This window comes from Pinus tabuliformis, chromosome X, assembly GCF_031772625.1.
Source record: "Pinus tabuliformis cultivar Carrire ecotype Pingquan chromosome X, CPIR1, whole genome shotgun sequence".
Taxonomy (NCBI): Eukaryota; Viridiplantae; Streptophyta; class Pinopsida; order Pinales; family Pinaceae; genus Pinus; species Pinus tabuliformis.
Genome location: NC_142308.1, coordinates 479,892,216 through 479,912,709, shown reverse-complemented (window position 1 = coordinate 479,912,709; position 20,494 = coordinate 479,892,216). Strand labels below are relative to the sequence as shown.

At 33.2% G+C, this 20,494-nt stretch overlaps 1 protein-coding gene across 1 annotated transcript; it reads right to left on the bottom strand.

Moving 5' to 3' along the window:
- Positions 1–4,482: 4,482 nt before the first annotated feature.
- Positions 4,483–7,664, bottom strand: LOC149140770 (uncharacterized). Its single transcript, XM_089447158.1, has 10 exons — positions 7,087–7,664; positions 6,813–6,999; positions 6,362–6,495; positions 6,156–6,268; positions 5,974–6,058; positions 5,639–5,800; positions 5,353–5,508; positions 5,103–5,182; positions 4,954–5,003; positions 4,483–4,866 (listed from the first exon to the last, which is right to left on the bottom strand). The coding sequence occupies exons 1-10, from the start codon at positions 7,510–7,512 to the stop codon at positions 4,739–4,741; spliced, it is 1,521 nt and encodes a 506-aa protein (XP_089303284.1). The 5' UTR covers positions 7,513–7,664; the 3' UTR covers positions 4,483–4,738.
- Between the last annotated feature and the right edge of the window lie 12,830 nt (positions 7,665–20,494).

Genomic DNA, 20,494 nt, shown 5'->3' with positions numbered 1-20,494 from the left:
GATTGTACCTTGCTACAAGATCCAAAAGTACATAGTAGCGGGCAGAATCAGTGGGATTGATGCAGTCATATATCAAAGTGACAGAAGCTAGAGCAGTCAAATACCGAAGGTTGTAGAGAGGGTTGACAACAGTGGAGAAAGGCGGAGTCAACAGAAGCACAAAGATTTCAGTCGACAAAGGCAATAACAGTTAAAGACTTTGATGACAAAGGAATTATTCTGATTTAGGTTGGTTGTTTTTTTGTTTTTGGAGTTGCTAGAGCAACAACATTAGAGAGAAGTGTTGCATGCAGAACATTCCAAAGGTTCAGGATCGGGATAGAGTTGAATTCCTTTCTTGTTGAGAGGGAGTGTTGAAAATAGAAACAATAAATGATAAAAATAGAATCCAGAAAGTCCAGTTTAATTTGTCCTTGAATTAAACTGAGAATTAAAATCGAATTCTATTCTCATAGCAACTTGTAATAGTTAACTAGAGTGAGTTGACTTAGTTAACTTAGGAATTTAGAGTAGGAAGTATTTTTGAAGTCATGTATATGTTCTCCCTATATTATAGGGGTCTAGTGTGATTTAAGTATGAGTTTTAATTAGCTAACTCCATTTACTGAATTAAGTCCACTTAAATTAGTTCCAAACTATTTGAGGAACTAATAGTGAGTTAACAGTCACTTGGTGCACTAATGCATTAACTAGTGCTACTCCAGTTAACTGAAGATTCCCTCATCAAAAACTCATGCATGTTGATTTTGAGAAAGACCCAGTTGAGACTAGAGTGCGGGGAAAGTGTACTATTTGTTGTATAAATTTTTGAGTTATATAGATGGTCCATGCTATCAGGAACTGAACCTAGAAGGGATTGCACATTTTTGGATGCACTAATTTCCCTTTAAGATGGGCTAATCATCCATAGGAATTGGGCAAGGAAATAGGGACTTAGAGAGCAGGAGAATTGGCTAAGTCTTGGCCAAGAGTTTGTTTGTGAGCTAGAGATTGATTTTACTGAGTGTTGGGATTGTTCTTGTGAGAACAAGCATTGTTTTATCATCTTATATTTTGGATTAATGCAATATAGATAGTGGGGTTCTGAGTTGTGGCTTTCCCCAGATATTTATTTTGTTATGCACCATTGATGTTTTTCCTCTTGTCAATTATTGTTTTGCTCAACCTTTATGTGCTTTTGCTGTAACGAGTAGAAATAGATTCTTGTCTAATGTTTTAGTAGATTACATGAGCTTGTGAATCTATAGGAAATTCTACACTCCAAACACCATATATACTTTGTCCAAACCAAAAAGCATTTTTCTAAAACTTGTTACTCCACTAATATTATGCGAGAAAAAGTTGAAATTGAAAATAACCCTTATAATTTCAATTGGAAGGACAATTATACACTCAAGAAATCATGGAAGCATATTATCCATCAACTCAGTCAATAGAGTCATCCTTTCATTACTACCATATTTGTTTTTCTTTTAACCTTCTATTTCCTTTTAAGTAATCTCCCCTAAAAAAAAATTACTCTCTCACCTTCCTTTCTTCCTTTTATCAAAGGTTACGTTGTATTCCTTTGAACTGACTTATAAATTTTTAATATATTTTGTTTCTCCTTTTTCACCTTTTTTTCTAACATCCAAAATTTTTAATCCTTTAAATTTTATTTTTATAATATTCTCAAAACCTTCCCCTATTTTTGTGAATATTTTTTTTAATTTAATTTACTTAACATCTAATCATCAAAGTTCTAAACTTTTTTTTTCAAATTTGATAGCACCCTAAATCTCATTTTATAATTAGTTGAGTGTCCACTTAAAATGTTAGACATTTTATACTCTTGCATAAATCTATGAAAAAAATTACTAATAAATGATGATACCAAAATTCAAAAATGAAAAATGTGACTTGAAACTTTAATTTTGATAATTAATTCAAACCTAAATATTTAATGTTTTTATTGACATGCTAGCTATTATGCATTCAGGACCTTGAAAAAAAAGGAAAGATCCAATGACAAATTCTCAAAAATATCATGAGGTTATAAAGTTTTCTAAACAAAAGACATCAGAAAAGAAATATGCAATGAAAGAATTGAATTAGGTAGTCCTTCTAGCAACATGAGAAAGAGAGTGGATAGAGTTACTCTATGAATTGTCTAGAGGATTTCATTTCTAGCTTTATCAAGATTTTTTTATTTGTTTATAAAATTTCTAATGGAATTTACCATGTTAAATGATATTTTAGGGTTTTTATTTCCATCATAGTAACTATACTTATTGTGAAACGATTCCCTTCCAAGTATAACTAACTGCTCCACCATTGCAATAATAATATGCACTTAAATTTTTTACCTAAAACATTTTGAATTTTATATTCAATATGTAGTGGATTTAGAGTTTACATATAGGTAATAAAGATGTGTGCACTTTAGTGGATATAAAAAAAATGTAATGAACATAAAAAAATATCCTCCCTAAACCTCCATAATGTTTCATTGAGAAACTTATTAGTCCCATAATTGTCACTTGCGCCAAAATTCAACTTTTAAACTAAATTTTTTTGGCCCCAAGCCATTATAGCATGGAATTAATCACTAAGTGAGCACTATATTTCTATAATAACCACCATTCTAGAAGGTGCCTTCTCCTAAGACTTAGGAAAAATTGACCTAAAATGGAGGAAATTAGAGTAAAAGGGTTTATTCTTCAAGTACCTTATAGTTCATGCAAGCATTATATTACGATCTTAGAGTCTCCACAATGATATCATCCTTTGGTTGCCTAGGGTTTCCCTCACCAAAATTAGGGTTTCATGCTTTTGAAACACATTAACACCATTTCTCTATCTTTTTGGATTGAATATTAACCACTCACTTGTCTTCAATTTTGGGCACATGAACAAGCTTTTCACTTTCCATATACCCTTATTTTCCTCACAAAATCATAGAGAAGGTCATCCATGCAGAAATAACCAACAACCTTAGTTAGAATTGTGAATATGCAATTATGATGCCTAAGAAAAATCCTAGGGTTAAATTCATCATATTTAAGGTCTCCTTACCACTGAAACGTGCCACCTATACACAAACCTAATGATGTCATGAAAACAAGTCCCATAGTTCTCTACATCTTGCATGTTAGGCAAGTATTTAGAATGGGTATTTGTTATTTTCCATAGTTATGTAGGAAATTCTAATCTATAGACTTATCACTTTTGACAACAACCAAGAGAGAATCTCTCAACTATAAAAATTTCCATAAATTTCCAATTACCTTGAACAATGACAGATATCAACAAAATTGATACTTTCATCAATTGGGATCCATGGGAAAGAAAATCCAGTGAAGAGGAGTAATGATATTGATTTTTGATGACATAGAGAGTCTATTTTAATAGCATGACCTAGTTTGAAAAATTAGGTTATGTAACTTCATAACCATTTTGAAGAGTCAAATGATGTTTTTTTGCGACCAAATGTTTGAATCTTGTGCCACACCCTCGACATTAATCTACATTATTGACCACCATGATATCAGTAGATTCCACATCATCCTAACTACCACTCTCATATGTAGGGCTAGACACATGTGGACATTCAAGGAAATTATAGAACATCTAAAACCTTATCACATTTGAGTGGTTATAAAGTCGAAAACCCTATCCTAGATTACTATCACGATCTAAGGAGGAATTCCATTCTTTAGAAAAGTATCTTGGCCTGTCACTAATAAAAGAAAATATGAGAGGTATTTTGTGGGAATAACAAAGGAGGAGGAGGAGGATTCTATGGTAGTTATTTAAGTCATAATATCAAAAAGTAACTTCACAATTATTTCACATTCCTTTGTATATGCTTTCTACAACTAAACTAAATAGAGCATAGCATAGTCCTCACATTGTGGCTAGTTCATTAAAGGAACTTTGCTATAAAAATGGCCTCAAAACAAGAATTTAATGTATTAACAAAATGAACTTTAAAACTAGTAAGATTCAAGGGTAAATATTTTTAGTGAAAAAAGAGAAAAATATTTTTTTCCAAATTATATTTTTGATTTATCACGTTATAGATTTAAAACTAGTAAGAGTCAAAGGTAAATATTTTTAGTGAAAAAGGAGAAAAATATTTTTTTTCAAATTATATTTTTGATTTATCACATTATAGATTTATGCAAATGTTAAATGCAAGTGTTAGATGTAAAATTAATTTCCATATCCACCCAACATACTTTTAAATAAACCTACATAAAAAAAATAGAAGTACAAAAACATAAAAAACAAATATATATATATATATATATATATATATATATATATATATATATATATATGTATATAAATAATTTACAAAATATAAAATTTAATAAATTTATATCATATAGATACATAATGCGTGTAAATTATCCATTGTGACTACAGTATGTAATCTCATTCTGAATCACTTACCTCATTTTTTTACCACACAACTTTTATAACTTTTATTAATAAATAATATGTCATTTTCTCATAAAACATTTAAAATAAGATGACATAAATTACTCAGGTTAACTCATTTTTTACAGCACAACTTTTACTAGTAAAATAACATATTCTCTCATAAAACATTTAAAATAAGATAACATAAATTACTCACCTTATAGTAAAATATTTTACTATTTATAAACTTATAGTAAAATATTTTATATAAACTGCTTTGAAGTCCATACACACCTATGCTTCCAAAATATGAACACGACAATTAATTATTTTAACCATATAGGTCATCCATGTACTGTTTGACCCAAATTGCTATTATCTCTATCTCTTTAGATCGCTGTTCTGTCAGCCAATCTGGATCTTCTTTAGATGAGGAGTCCAAGTCTTGGCAATGGGTTCCTACAGTACAAACCACAAAAATAGGATCACCCCTCTAACCCAATCCAGTATAGTCCATCATTCATCCAACTTTTTGTGAAGTCTTACCTTTGTTTGTTGCGAGGGCTATAATGGTATCGGATATGCTCTCTTTCACACTGCATAATTCCACAACCATGAAGAAGATGAACTGTTAATTACTCCCTCGACTCTTAGTAACAGAGAAAGATATTTGTATCGAAAGAAAGACGTCTTACCCGCCACTGCTATATGGATCTCGCAATCCGTTGGAGAATATTATGTTACTTCCAAACCGTTTCAGCACCCTTCTTATGTTCTGGGTATCAATCCAATTTTTTTTTTTTAAATCATGTGTACCATTAACAGCTTCAAACAAACTTAACATTCGCAAATAATAATCCATAATCATTTTAAAGCTCGATCTTCAATAAATCTCGTGGTAAGATGGATCCATGGATTACCAGGTGAATGTGATTGAGAACTTACATGGCCACCAAATTCTGTTGTGATCCAATTGGGTCTCGGTACAACTCCATATTTGCTCTTGCAGTCCTCTGCGAAGGATTTCATATCAAATAGATCTAGAGAAAACATTGTTGTATTCGGTGTTGAGCTCATTGGCATCACCATTTCCGTGCAACTCTGCACGCAAATTATCAGTAACATATCAGTAGCAATGGCCTGAAGTTGTTGGATTAAATATTGTTGCAGGATTGTATGATTATTTTAGCTTGCTTGAAGTTAGCATGATTTGACAAAATAAGTACTTAACCTGCCAATTCCACCCCTCATTGACACCTATTTGAAGATCCAGGCAAGTATTATTGGAGGTGGTAGATGTCACTTCGTCGTAGTTGTAGTTAAAGCTTGCTGCAGCTGATATGCGAGTAAGAATGGCTGTACCTTCAGGAAAGCTATCGATGGCCTTGCACATCTTTCATACACACAAAATCAAATTAAGTCATTTATAAATTTTTCTGTTAATATTGTTTAATAATTGATTGGTTCTATTAAAATTTCTCTGAATTAAACATAAGATAGACATCCTTGTAATTATCCACGAAATTATTTGCCTTACAGCATTGGAGAATGATATATAAACCTTACCTCTTTCACTGGTGGATAATCATACTGAGCGGACCCATCGTATACATCTATTAACCATTGTATCAAAGTACTAGTATCCAAAACCCTAAGATATACAAATGGCTTTCATTAGTTATACGTGGCCATTGCCGGTTGATAAAAAATGTGCATTCACATGATTTATTTTTGGGGGGAATTCTCACTTGCAAGTCTTGAATGTGTGCTGTAAGCTTTCCAAGCCACCAGGCTGTGAAGCAACTTTATTTATTTCTGCCCATGACTCTTTTATTGTATTGTAGCAGCTCTCGCTCACATCCTGTGCAGCAGAAAACATTAATATTGTCGCAGATCAAATGATGAACATGGTGATATATAAATCTCATCGGAAAGAAGAAATCTATAAACATACTCTGAAGTCTCTTGTCACAACGCTGTCATAGCCATCCTGAGGTGTAATGTCATCGAAATACAAGATAGGTGCCGAAGAAGCCAATGCCCCAATTGTAATGTGTGGATACTTCAGGCGAAACCAGGCAGCTAACACTGTAGTAGTTCAATTATATATCAGATATAAATTATATGTTAAATATAATATTGGGTCTCTTTTCACGCTTGACCTTAACTCGATTTTAGATTGACAGAAAATTAACTAGGTTAACTGTTATGGTTGACTCTGTAGCTTGAATCTCCAATGGCTCAAAGCTACAATTAAATTAATAATAACAATTAATCAATGATATTTTTAGTAAATCATATTTTGTTTTAAGTGACACTAATAAACTATATTATCCACAATCTATTGATCAAACACTTTGAACTTAAAAACCTAGTAAATACATAAAAGATTATAGGCATCTTACTTCCACCATAAGATCCACCGAAGACGATGACAGGGCAGTTTTCTGCGGACAAGTTTTTCTTCAAATCCAGAATTAGCGTTGCGCAATCAGCCAGCGCTTGTGTGGAAGTGAAATAACCTAGTGTAGACGCATCCCTAAAGGAATCCTCCGGACTGCCAAAGGGCATGGACAATCCATAGTATCGATGCTGAAATAAACAGGGATCTATCAAAACATTAATTGAAACTCAATTTTTAGGTTCATCCTCTATCTATCAATCTGAAATAAGACTTACCTCTATATAGACAACGAGTGCTTGGAACTGAGCAGCAGTCTCAATAATAAAGTCAGTGGAGCCATAGACTTCTAAAATAGAAGACTCATCGCCGATGAATATAAAGATGGGAGAATAGCTTTGGGCACCTCCCCAGTGCTTTGCGTTTACAAGATATCTCTGCTGGAAGGTTCGATAACCCTCTGGTGTGTAAGTAAAATGGTCGAGAATTTGAGTATAGTAGTGCGTCTCGTATTCAGCATTAGAGAGGTCCAGCCTATCCTTACCGATTAGTGATGTCCTAGTCCTCACAAAGGACCTCCTACGACCACGAACTAAGAATGAAGGAGGGCTCATGCAATCTGTAGAGGGCAAAAGAGTGGATGCCGCCAACATTAGCAGAAGAGGGAGAAGCGCTCTGAGAGCATATTCATTGCCCAAGCCCATAATTTTGTTGTGGGTGGGTTAAGTGATTCACCACTGGCTCTAGAGAGTCTCAGACTGCTCAGCTTTATATTGATATGTGGGGTGGAATATGGAATGGACTGTTCACCAACCATCTCGTCCGAAACGAGAAAATCGCAGAGACAAATGCGATCCCCACCATTCTCAGTGATTCGTTGCAGCCTTGTGCGCTGACGATAATACCGCAACTACTGAAACGACGTCAGTCACATCGAAGGAATCAAATTTATAAATTAAAGTGCGCGTATTTCTCTTCCCGTATCTCATCATAATGCGACTCAGGAACCTTCCGCCCGGTCAATCTTACGTGGTCTTCTATACCTTGCCACACACGATCGTCGTGCACGAGTGACATATCATGTGAATTGTCCAAAGAAAATGACGAATCAACAGAAGGGCCTTCCCGTCTCAAGAACCTTCCGCCTGGTCAATGTTACGTGGTCTTCTGATACCTTGCCACACACGATGGTAGTGCGCGAGTGACATATGATGTCGATTGTCCAAGAAAATTTACAAATCCATCAAACTTTTTGTTTAATCTTTTCATAGTCAAGTGAGAGATGAAAATGACGAATCAACCCGAAGGGCGAGAAAGTCGGGGAGACAAATGCGATCCCCACCATTCGTAGTGATCCACTGCAGCCTTGTGCGTTGATGATAATACTGCAACGCACTGAAATTAAAGTGCGAGTATTTCTCTTCCCGTCTCTCATCCGCCCGGTCTTTTGATACCTTGCCACACACGATGTCGTGTGCGAGTGACATATGATGTGAATTGTCCAAAGAAAATGACGAATCAACGTAAGCCTAATGCCGTAACGAGTTGTCGAACGCGGCAAGATACCCACTATTGCATCGGTGACCAAAATGTGGCTAAAGCTGAGAGGGATTCTCGAAGATAGTGGGAAGATTCCCACAATCTTACTGGTGTTGAACATGTGCCAAACGACAAAAGTGGTGTGGAACATGGACTAAATGACAAAACGAAAATTACTATTTCAAAAGAACAACATAGAAAAATCAGTGTGGTCTTGCAACCGTCGAGCCTTTCCATGATATTATTGGTGTTAAATCCAGAGTGAGTTATGTTATTGGTGTTTGGTTATTAAGTTTATTTTAAATTTTTAATTTAATTATTAATAATTAATAAATAGATATTAAAAATTTAATTTTTATGGAATATTTTAGAATATTTTTAAATGTGGAAATTTATTTAAAAAAATAATTATATATTTTTTATTTAATTTATTAAATTAATTAATTAATTTATATATATATATGAGAGTTATAATTTTTTTGGACAATTGGTATTAGTAATCATGATATTGTAACAAAGTTTATTTAAAATTAATAATTTTTATAGTAAAATGAGATAGATCTCCAAATTAAAAATCTGGTTACATGTATTTTTTTATTGTATAAAATAAAAACAATAATTTATTTTATTTATATGAAATTTGTAACTTTTAACAATATATTTTTAGTGGTCATTTCATTTATATTATTGTGCTTATATATATAATCGCGTTTAGGATGTTTAAGATAAGGTTAATTTATATGTTTAATGAAAAAATGATGATTTATTCAATAATAAGATTGTGTGAGATTTTTAGTATTGTGGTATCCTTTTGGATCTCTAAATACCCCTTCATGAGATTTGAATATATACCTAATCAAAATCAAACCACACACAAACCAATTAATTTACACCTCATAGATTAAATATACTTGCAATACGTGGTGTCTTAAGGGTGGAGCCTTTAATTTAATCATTGAAATATTGTTAGTACTTTTCGAAAGGTAAAAATGATAAATCAATTTATATACATTTTATAATTAAATCCATGAATATTACAACAACTAAATCGAGAAAGGTCATGATAATTTGATCCAAAAAAAATCACATATGATACCTTCATATATAAAAACAAAAATTGGAAGAAGTTCCCTAATACACATATATTGGCATCAATATCCATCACAAGCTCAACTAAAATTACAACAATGAGAAGAGGATAACTCAACTAAAATTACAACAATGAGAAGAGGATAAGTGGAGGATGCAAAACTTATTATGGGCTTCAAAATAATTGTAAACGTATCTTTAGGTATGGGATAAAAAATAAAAAAATAAAAACTCCTCTTTTAAACCATCGTCGCTCTTGTTATTGTATATGGATATTTAGTTTAGGGTTGTAATGTTTCCAAATAGTAGTAGTGGAGCATAGAACCAAGCCATTCTAGAACCTACAATCTCAATATTACATGAAATGCACCCTATTCTATCATCTTCATTGAAGCAAGTCTTTCCTCCATTGAATGCATGCCTATGACTAGGTATCTTCTGTATAAGAATAACTTAAACAATGTGAAAGACAAGAGGTTTCCTCAAATTTCTTCTAACTCTAGCTAAAACCACCACCTTCAACTCAAATGGGGATTGCATAAGGATGCCCAGTCTTGACTAGACCATTGAGAGATTGTTAAACAACACAAGATAATAGACGAGATATGAAAGACAAAATGTTGAATGCTTTCTATTCACAATGATATACATATTAATAAAATTTCCATGACCGATGGAATCATCTTCTAACGTATCTTGGACTCCAATGACTATTCATATTCCACAACCAAAACCCTTAGTGGCTTACGTGTCCAACATCCCCCTTTAATCCGAGGGGGTATGTATGATTCTTAGAAGAGAGATGAAATACAAAATACAATAATGAATGACAACAATTATATGAATGAGCTCTCTAAGATGATGGTATAAGGTGGGATAACTCGATGTCTCAACTAGTGGTGGTTTAAGGATGACCATGAACATTGGAATCCTCAGTGGAATTCCAGGAATAGTCTTGAATCAACCTCAACCTTGCTAATTTAATTTGTTTCTAACTATTGATAGGAGCCTGTCTTAAATTCAAATAGAGGATTGTTCTGAATAAAAAAAGTTCAGAGTGATGTTTTTGCTAATGAAACTCATCTCTTTGTAGTTGTGATTTGAGCTGCAAAAAATAGAACTTTTCTTGTGTATTTTATAGACAGGTTTGCATGCCAAAGAGAGTGTCTTTATTGATTTGGACTATGCTATCAACAACAGCTAGGATTAGAGTTCTTAATAACTCTAATAATCCTTGAATTTTCTCCATTATTCAAATAACTCAAGTCAACAAATGACCAAAAAATGTAATTGCAAAGGGAGATGGCTAACAATGCTACATTACTGCAACTTTGAATATAAAGATGGGCATCCTTCTCACTATACTTTAGCTTTGGCATACGTTGTGAAAGAACTTTTCAAAATTCAGAAAAGTTGTTTGAAGGTTGAATTTCACACTGCCATGCAACTAATACTAACAAATCTTATTTTTTCCAATACTCATATGTAATGTTCAATTGAAAATTTGAATTTCATTAGTGATTTTAATCAATGATATATTTCCTCAATCCTATGGAAATGAACATTATATTATTCAATGGCACAACATATTCCTAATAAAAAAGTCCCTATACACAAGAGACGTGGCTTAATAAAGTTGAAATCGCTTAATATACTTCATTCTTTAGACGAGGCCTTTAAAGATGTGAGAAAAACAATATTGAAAACAAAAAGCTTTGAAACTGCATTAACAAAACTCCAAACACCCACAGATCAAATGAAATTGGATTAACACAAATCATTCATAGATAAGAAATATATCTAATGCTTTGTCCACATTTATGTGTGTAGCATCCACAGATTGGAGTGCAACTCCTACGAGGAGTACTTCCATAACTTACACTATGCCTATATCAACAAATGCGAGTCCGATGGTGACCACTTCTTAATCATCTAATACCTATACAAAAAACACGTTCTCATGAAAAATAACCAAGCTCACCATGAAAGTCTAGACTATCTCCTTTTGATCCAAACTCTTCATTTAAATTGACATCGCATACACCACTTCTATAGAGCACATTACTTGTCTTCCTCAAGGCTCTAAATATAAGAGGAATTGAGACTTTCATTGCTTCTTCTATAGTGGCTATATCTAAGCTAAATGTTATCCAACATATTTATGTATTCGTAGAGAATAATAATTCACAATCCACTAGGTACAATACCCACATTTTCAAACACATTGTCATTCACAAATTCCTACATTCCATTAATTGTGTTGCCTATCAACTAGTCTTGGAAAACAAGTCTCTCGTGGGAATCACTACTAGAAATGGAAATTACCTTAGACATGCCGGTTCGTAGTCACAAGACTCCATCATATTTCACTAAGAGAAGGTTCCACTATTATGTATACCTTCAATTCTTTTAGTAGCCACAACCCAACCTTTTAGTTTTAATGTTCAACGTTGTAGTTGTTCGATTAATAATTAACTCTCAATACTAAACTATTGTTAGGAATGAACTCATGAATGTGTGCGACTTGCGCAGTAAGTAACTATTCACCACTTGGAGGAATGATACTATTTAGTATAGGGAGAGAGGAAGAATATGCATAGAGCAACTAACATACGCACTTCTTAAACGAAATAGTCATCAACTGACCAACGAACTATTGTTTTGGTATCCAATACAGCACACACATTAACCAATCCATGGTATTTGGAATTTAATAATTCACCAAAATATATAATCCAACGCAATGCAAAAGTCAAAGGGGCCAACCAACGCAGGGAATTGCATAGGCTTCAAGAAAATTCAATGTACAGAGATGCAATTCCACAAATGAAACAAGAAAGAAATATGTTGATTGGAATAGGCGTTTGATGGAGTTCTTTAGCTCAAGCGTTATGACAACATACTACCATGGAGACATTATGGTAAGCTCGGGTGTATACATTATGGCAGGGATTGTAAATATGGTGTTGCATTGATAGACAAGTAAGACAGGCACATACAGACCATCATCATATGGAAAAAACCTCAGCATTTTCAACAGAGCATATGACAATCTGTGGTTATGCAGGCTGATAGAAAACGTTTGAATTTGTAGACCTGGGACGCAAAGTTTTTCTATTTCAGGATTATGGGCGAAGGTGTAGGACTGACATGCACAAAAGAGCCACAAAAACTAGTGGCTCAAATTTGGGCAGGCTAGGAGTGCGACTTCTGTAATACCTATATAAATTCCTTGTTGATTCAAACTGCAAGTTTTAATATGCTAAAACAATTGACTTGAATATACTCTACTCATCAACAGAAACAATAAACGATCGATGAAATCACGAAGAATATAATAGAAAGAGTTCAATCTCACATAAAACAATGATTTTCTGGGGAAAGCCACAGCTAAAAACCCCTGCTATCTGTATATTGCATTAGTCAAAGAATCTGGAGGAATACAATATACTCTGCTCAATCTTGAGCTCAACCTACACAAGTATTTTCTATCCTTTGCCTGATTGACTGCATTTGGCCAATACTTAGCCAAATTTCCAAGCCTCACAACTTCTAATTCCTTTCCTTGTTCCCTTTGGAGTTAGCCCCTATTTAATGGGGAAATTTCTCAATTATGAATTACAAAATGCTCGTAGTCCTTCCTTTCACTGAATGCACCATCGATTTAATTTATATGATTTTACAACTGATAGTACATAGTCCCTTAACTCCAATCTCAACTTGGTCTTTCTATGATTTGACATGCATGAGTTAATTATGAGTGAATCTTTATCTTATTGGTTGATTACTGCAGGAATTACCACACTATACTTCAAGAAGCACCCCACTATTCAATAGACAACACCCAACTACTACAGGTTTCACCCCACTACAATAGGTTACACCCCACTACTGCTAGTTACACCCCACTACTGCACGTTACACCCCATTATTGCAAGTTACACCCCATTATTGGAGGCCCCCCTAATTCCTCCATTAATTGGAACTAGTTTAATTGACTTTAACTCAGTTAGACTGAATTAAATAATTACAACTCAAAATAAACTCAACTAGTGCTCCTAATTGTAAGAGACACTCTACATGACTCTAGTTACACCCTCAACTCAAATTAACTAAGCCATATAAGTCAAATTAACTTAGTTAACTATTACAAGTTGTCACGAGATGTGGAATTACAATTTTATTCCCAATTTAATTCAAGGAAAAATTAAATTAGAATTTTTATTGATGTTATTTTTAAAATTTCTTATTGTTATTTTCAATGCTCCCTCTCAAAAATAAACAAATTCAACTCTATCACAATCCGGTACCTTTGGAATGTTCTGCATGCAACACTTGTCCCTGTTTCTATTGCTACTGCAACATATTTAACCAAAAAATATCCAAACAAAATAAATTGAATCAACTGTGTTTGCAACTGTCTACAAGGAAAAGCAGTGTTGTTGCTGACTCTGCTACTGAGCCTCCTACTCTGCTGTCAACACTACTCTGCACTCCTCAAAATCTGCCTAACATTCATCCTCTTGCTACTAAATATTGTGGGCCCCTCATAGCAAGGTAATGATCCATGAGACAAACACACCCAAATGGACCTTGCCCAATTTTATGCAACTCTTGGACTAAGAGTCTACATCAATCCACCTCACTCCTGGAGGAATAGCTAGACATACTCCCTCTACTAACTTGGCTCGAACTCTCCTCCTACTAGAGGTCTTTGACTGGTCCTCTTCATTATCATCCTCCTGGTCAACACAACTTCAAAATGGTTGGGGCTTCCTTTTAAGAGCTAAAGAACGCTCCCTATCAACCAGGACATCTCTAATCCCTTCCTTTCTCCTCAAGGTTGTGCATGCATGAGTTAAATTTGATCTACTAATACTGTTATTTCTACTGCTCTGTTGTTACTTCCACACTGTTGCTACAACCACTACAATAATGAGTCTGATCTATCGAGATCCTGAAGTACTAGCTTCCATAGGGCTTCTCCCTTTGAAACTAAACTCCTTATGAGTTTCGATCTCTTTATGGGAAATATCATTGCTCCTCAATCTACCAATATCAATGATCACAACTCCCTTTTGTGTCACTAAACATTGGCTTGCTCATCTTGACACTAGTAGCCTTCTAGCTCCATTAGGAAGTCTACACATAGGGTCTTCTAGATCTACCTTGAGCTAGAACTCCATCAATGTTCAAGGAAACATTTTAGTTCTTATCCTCTATTGTGGTTTCAACTCTGATACCATGTAGAAATTCCTTAGAGATTCAAACTGTTAATTAAAATATGCTAAAAACATTGACTTGAATATACTCTACTCATTAGTAGAAACAATAAATGATCGATGAAATCACGAAGCATTTAAGAGAAAGAATTCAATCTCATATAACACATTGATTTTCTGGGGAAAGCCACAACTAAAAACTCTTGCTATCTTTATATTGAATTGGTCAAATAATCTTGATGAATACAATATGCTTTGCTCAACCTTGAGCTCAACCTACATAAGTTTCTATCCTCTGCCTGACTAAATGGATTTGGCCAATACTTAGCAAAATCTCCAAGCCTCCAAGCTCCTAATTCCTTGCCTTGTTCCCTTGGGAATTAGCCCTTATTTAATGGGAAAATTCCTCAATTATGAATTATGCAATCATCATAGGCCTTCCTTTGACTTCATGCACCATCAGTTTAATTTAGCGGATTTTACAACTAATAATGTAACACAGTCCCTGAACTCCAATATCAACTGGGTCTTTCTCTGATCTGACATGCATGAGTTCATTAGGAGTGAATATTCAATTCATTGGTTGATCATTGTAGGCAGTACCACACTACACTTCACGTAGCACCCCACTATTCGATAAGCAACACCCCACTACTACAAGCTGCACTCGATTACAGCATGTTACACCCTGCTACTACAGGTTACACACCATTATTGCAAGTTACAGCCCACTACTGCAAGTTACACCCCACTATTGAACCTCCAACTAATTCCTTCATCAGCTAGAACTAGTTTAACGAACTTTAACTCAGTTATACTGAATTAAATAATTACAAATCAAAATAAACTCAACTAGTGCTCCTAATTTTAGGAGACACTCTACATGACTCTAGTTAGACCCTCAACTCGAATTAACTAAGACAACTAAGTCAAATTAACTTAGTTAAAAATCACAAGTTCTTACAAGTTCTCATGAGATGTGTAATTACAATTTTATACCGAATTTAATTCAAGGACAAATTAAACCGCTACGCTTGTTGTTGCGCATTAGATCTAGGGAGAGACACATTTTTAGGATATTTGGGTGGGAATGTAACCCTCCTCTAAAGGAGGTTACTCTCCCACTCGATGTATACAGAAAATATTTGAGTTGGCCCTTGAGGCATAGGAAAAGATAGATTTGAAAGAGATTAGGATTTGAAAATTTCTATGTAAGTTTTGCAACATTGTCTTTCCTTATGTAAGACATATTTTAAGTTAATGAAGTGGTTCCTCATTTCAGTTTCTAGCATGGTTCCTCCTGAAGTACTCTAAGCATCTTTGGACTAAGTGCATGCCAAGAGCCTTAGAGCCCTCTTCTATTTCTATTATCTTCATTTTAATGCTTTTAGTTTTCTTTTTTTGGCTCTTGAATAATTATTTCTGGAAATTATAGTTTGATAGATTTATGATTGGTTAACTAGGTAGTTTTATGAGTTAACTTTATTTGCAAGTCATTAATATAATCTATCAGCATCTTAGATCATACATATTTCTTATCATTACATTTTAAAGTCTCTTTCCATTTCATTTCATCTGTTGTTACAATTTCTAAATTTTTTGTTTTATTGTGCAACCAAGATTATGATTAGAAAGGGTGAACATAACTTAGTTTCATAGTGTTGAAGGTTAGAAATAGTTTTTATATGCTTCTGCCAACTAATAATAAAATTCCCCATAACGTTTACCCCCTTCTCTCATCTTAGATATGCATTTTAACAATTTTTATCGCATGTGGTTTTTCGTGTAGCAAAACAGGGAATCCTATACTAACCAACAAACAACATATTTTCTTCTTCCAATTCAACAATAAAATATTGATTTAGTTTCCTTATCATATTAGAATGTGTGTGTGGTGTTGAGCATCGAGTTTGGAAGAACATATATCTGTTAAAGTTTCCCTTAGATGTTTTTACTATATGCTTTTTGAGTGTTGTTTTTAGTTTTTGCAACATAAATTCTAGGTTTACTTTCCATGTATTGTATTTTCAACGAAATTGTGTTTTTCATTTCTTGCAATAAAAAAAGGTGTATTTTGTTTCTTTTCTAAGAGTTATTTATGGAATTTCATTTTCATATAGCATAATTAGCTCGGCAACTTGACTATATTTCCATTCATATGTCCTACACTACAACATCTCTCACCTACATGAGAATTAGAAAAAGAAAGAGATAGTTCCTAATACACATATAATGTCAACCCTTCTTACGTTTTTATGAACTGACAGTTGATAATTAGAGTTACGACTCTCAGGAGTTTCAAATATAGCCAACTATCACATCACGATCCAAATTTAGTAAGGTTTCTCCTCTCTTATCATTATGTTGTTTCTATCATGCATTCATCATTCTATTGTTGCCAAACTCGAATTCGAACCCAAAGTCTGTGACATAGCTTAAAACAAGTGTTTGCCCTAATTCTTTAAGGTATTTTCACAACCTGTGCACTTCAGACGATGCTTCCATAAATATATATTATTTACTGTACTTAAGGAAGGTCACTGTTTTCTTCACTATACTCGCAGATAACATGATATAGCCTTTCATTTTTTTATTTTTTTTTGTAAAGGTTTGTCAACTGTTGTGAACTCCTTAACAAGAGAAACTCTAGCTTGTGCCACATCATTCTTATTTTGTGTTGTAGGACAACTATCTGGCAACAGGTCAAAGTTGATTGACACTTCAAATTATTTTGTATTGTTGTACAATTTTGGAAATTTATTTAAATATTTGATTCTATAATTTTTTTGTATCTCAATTATGCCAGATTTGTCAAGTTCATTGATGAAAACATATTTTATTATGTATTTTTGCGTGGAAAGTTCCTTTCTATCTTTTTTTTTTGAGTTTTACATGTGGGGGAAATTCAATTTGTATTACTCTTGACCTTTATCTAGCTTGAATGTCTTGAAACTCTTTTGAGCCCTTTTCATTGCAGGTTCACATTTTAATTTAGAAAATGCTATGATTCATGTAGGTTTATGGAGTATGTGATGGTACATTTCTTTTTATCTAGAATTGTGTTGAAATGTTGCGGTACATATATGGAAATATAATATATATCCCTGTGATGAGCAGGTGCATAAATATTAACACCTATTGAAATGTTGCAGGACATCTATGGTAATATAATATATATCGTTGTTACAAATAACCTTATCAGATACACTAAGACACATTGTATTGCCAATACCCATTGTGGTAACTTGATTGTATGTCAATATAATCTTAAATGCAAGAAGCCATCTTCCTGGGCCCAAAATTACAACATTTTTAGATTGTAAAACATTTTATGAATCAATAGTGTTTTGGTGCAGAACATATTGGTGTGTTGCAAAGGGGACATGACATATTTTTGAGTTGTTCCTTAAATAGATAATATAACTTTAACTGGGTGGCAAGGTGGGTTAAAGAATAATCATAAAAAAAATTACACTCAAGAATTTCATAATTGCATAAATCTTCACATGAGTTGCACAAGAATTCAGGGGGCAACACACCTTTTCCACTAATTGCAATTATAAGTCTAATACTCAGTTCTCATACCTGATTCTGTTAGAGCTTAAATGTTTACAAAAATACTAAATAGTATAATATAACAACTCTTTGTTTTATTTCCTGTTCTATTTTCCTTCTAAATAATTTCTTATTATTCTTTGGAGCCATGTTGCTTTTTCCTTTGAAATGTCAGAATCTATGGCCTGACTATACTTGTAGATGATGTTGTGTACCATCTTTGTGGACTAACCTATAATTTCAACATATCCTTGTTGTTTCTGCAAAACTATTCTGCCACAACCACTCTTTTATTACCTGACAACCCAATTTTTTGGAGTCAACTTCTGCTTGCTATAGTAATTTGACCAATAAATACGTCGTTTGTTTTTATTCAAAAGTTTTAACCTATTAGGTTTCTATGGAAATCATTTCAGCCATGTGCTTATGGAAAACAACCTTGAGTGTATGAGCATTTATTTCTTGGAAGGGTGGCTTCGCAAAACCATCCCTAAATGAATTTTCCCCTATTACAATAGTTTGTGGTAGCTTTTAATTATAATGTGTACATTATTGTATCCGATTTTCATTATTTTTCCTTGAATATTTTTATGTTGTATTATGTTTTGGTGTTTTTCTGTTTGTCACATATTTTAATTATAATGTGTACATTATAGTGTATGGTTTTCATATTTCTTTCTTGAATTTTTTTGTGTTGTATTACGTTTTGGTGTTTTTCTACTTTTGTTGGACTCCTTCCGTAACATGGATATTTATTATTATTAGAAATGAAGAAATGAAATTTAATATGAGAATATATTGCATCCTACATCGAAAAATTGGATAGCTTTGTTTTCTTGATTTTTTTTTTAAATTTGGTATGTGATTTGCTTTTGCAAGAAGATGTATATGGCTAGTTGCATTTGCAGTTGGCACCTAGGTTTGTATAAACGTTCTAGCTTCTCAGTTTAAATAAATACATCTAGAAAATATAAGTTGCATGTGTGTCTATATTGAAAAATCAAATTTGACTTAATAGAAAAGATTATTTGCTGCACCCAAAAGATCATTGTGTCCATTCTCATAGAACCTAGATAGGTTGCATAAAATCTAGGTGGATACATATGTATTAGAAAATTTGGCCATTAATGACCTTTGTAAATAAGTGAAATTTCACTCATGAATATGTTTTGTTTCTGATCTTGGTGTTTTCAAAAATGGTGTTGGGATGTTTATAGATAGGCAGATGAAGTGCTCCCTTAGCTTGGTGTTCAATTAATAATGTTAATTTTGTTAATGGACAGTGGGATCAACTGGATTTTGTTTACAACTATAAGTGGGATTTCTCTAAATTAGAGGCATGTGATTGCATTTTATTTATTTTTCTCCTATTTTTCTCTTATCACTCAAGACAAACATTCTTTTCATTTATGCAACTTAAACTCTAAGAAATATATGGAAAAATAAATTAATTTTCTAGCTTTGTCTACAAAATTCCAAACCTACTGAAGGAACATTGCACTATTTTATGTAAGCTAAGTTATGTTTGTGGTGATTGTTGTCTTTATTTCATTGTGCTTCATATCTAAAAATCTTTTGAAGGAGATGGAGAACTTTGCGGGAAGAAGGTCAATCTTTTTCGCTGCACACAATGTAAGGAAATTCATGTCTGGTCTTCTGTGTTTTTGTTACCATTTCCCTTTGTCAACTAAGTCTCTTACAGAGTATCTTTTTATTTAGTAGAAAATGGTTGAATTCAATGCTTGCATTGTTGAGGTCTGACCATGTATGGGATCTTGCAGCAACAAATATTTCTTGCTACATATGGTGAGTTTTTTCAAGTATACTTATTATGCTTAATAATCTTTATTTTAAATGACATGAAACTAAACTAGTATTTTATGAAGGGAAAGGAAAAATTTCTACATTCCAGCGGTTGTGGCGGTAACTCGTTTTTTCTCTTATCTTTTCATTCCAATAATTTATATAATCCTTTAGTTCTTGGTCATAGTTTAATGGAGATATTTTAATTTCGTAAGCTTTTTTCTTTTGTGTTGATTGACATCTAGTCTTTTTTCATTGAATCATGTAGACTTAAATGTGTGTCTTTTTTTGGTAATATGGGTACAAATATGTGGAAATTGAATGTGTTCCACTTGGGAAGTCATTGAATTTTAGTTTAAGGAGTAGAAAAGCAGATAACTTCCATGTTTATCTCCATTTTTCTTATTGCCAAATGATAATGAGTTATGTTGCAGATGAAATATCTTTAATATGAATTTTGATTTATTTAATAGGAACG

Bases quoted from the DNA above. Each gene is read 5' to 3' on its own strand.
- LOC149140770 (XM_089447158.1), bottom strand. From the start codon at position 7,512: ATGGGCTTGGGCAATGAATATGCTCTCAGAGCGCTTCTCCCTCTTCTG. The intron at 7,000-7,086 runs GTAAGTCTTATT...TGTTTATTTCAG, and splicing joins CACTCGTTGTCTATATAGAG to CATCGATACTATGGATTGTC. The intron at 6,496-6,812 runs GTAAGATGCCTA...GAACTACTACAG, and splicing joins CGGTGGATCTTATGGTGGAA to TGTTAGCTGCCTGGTTTCGC.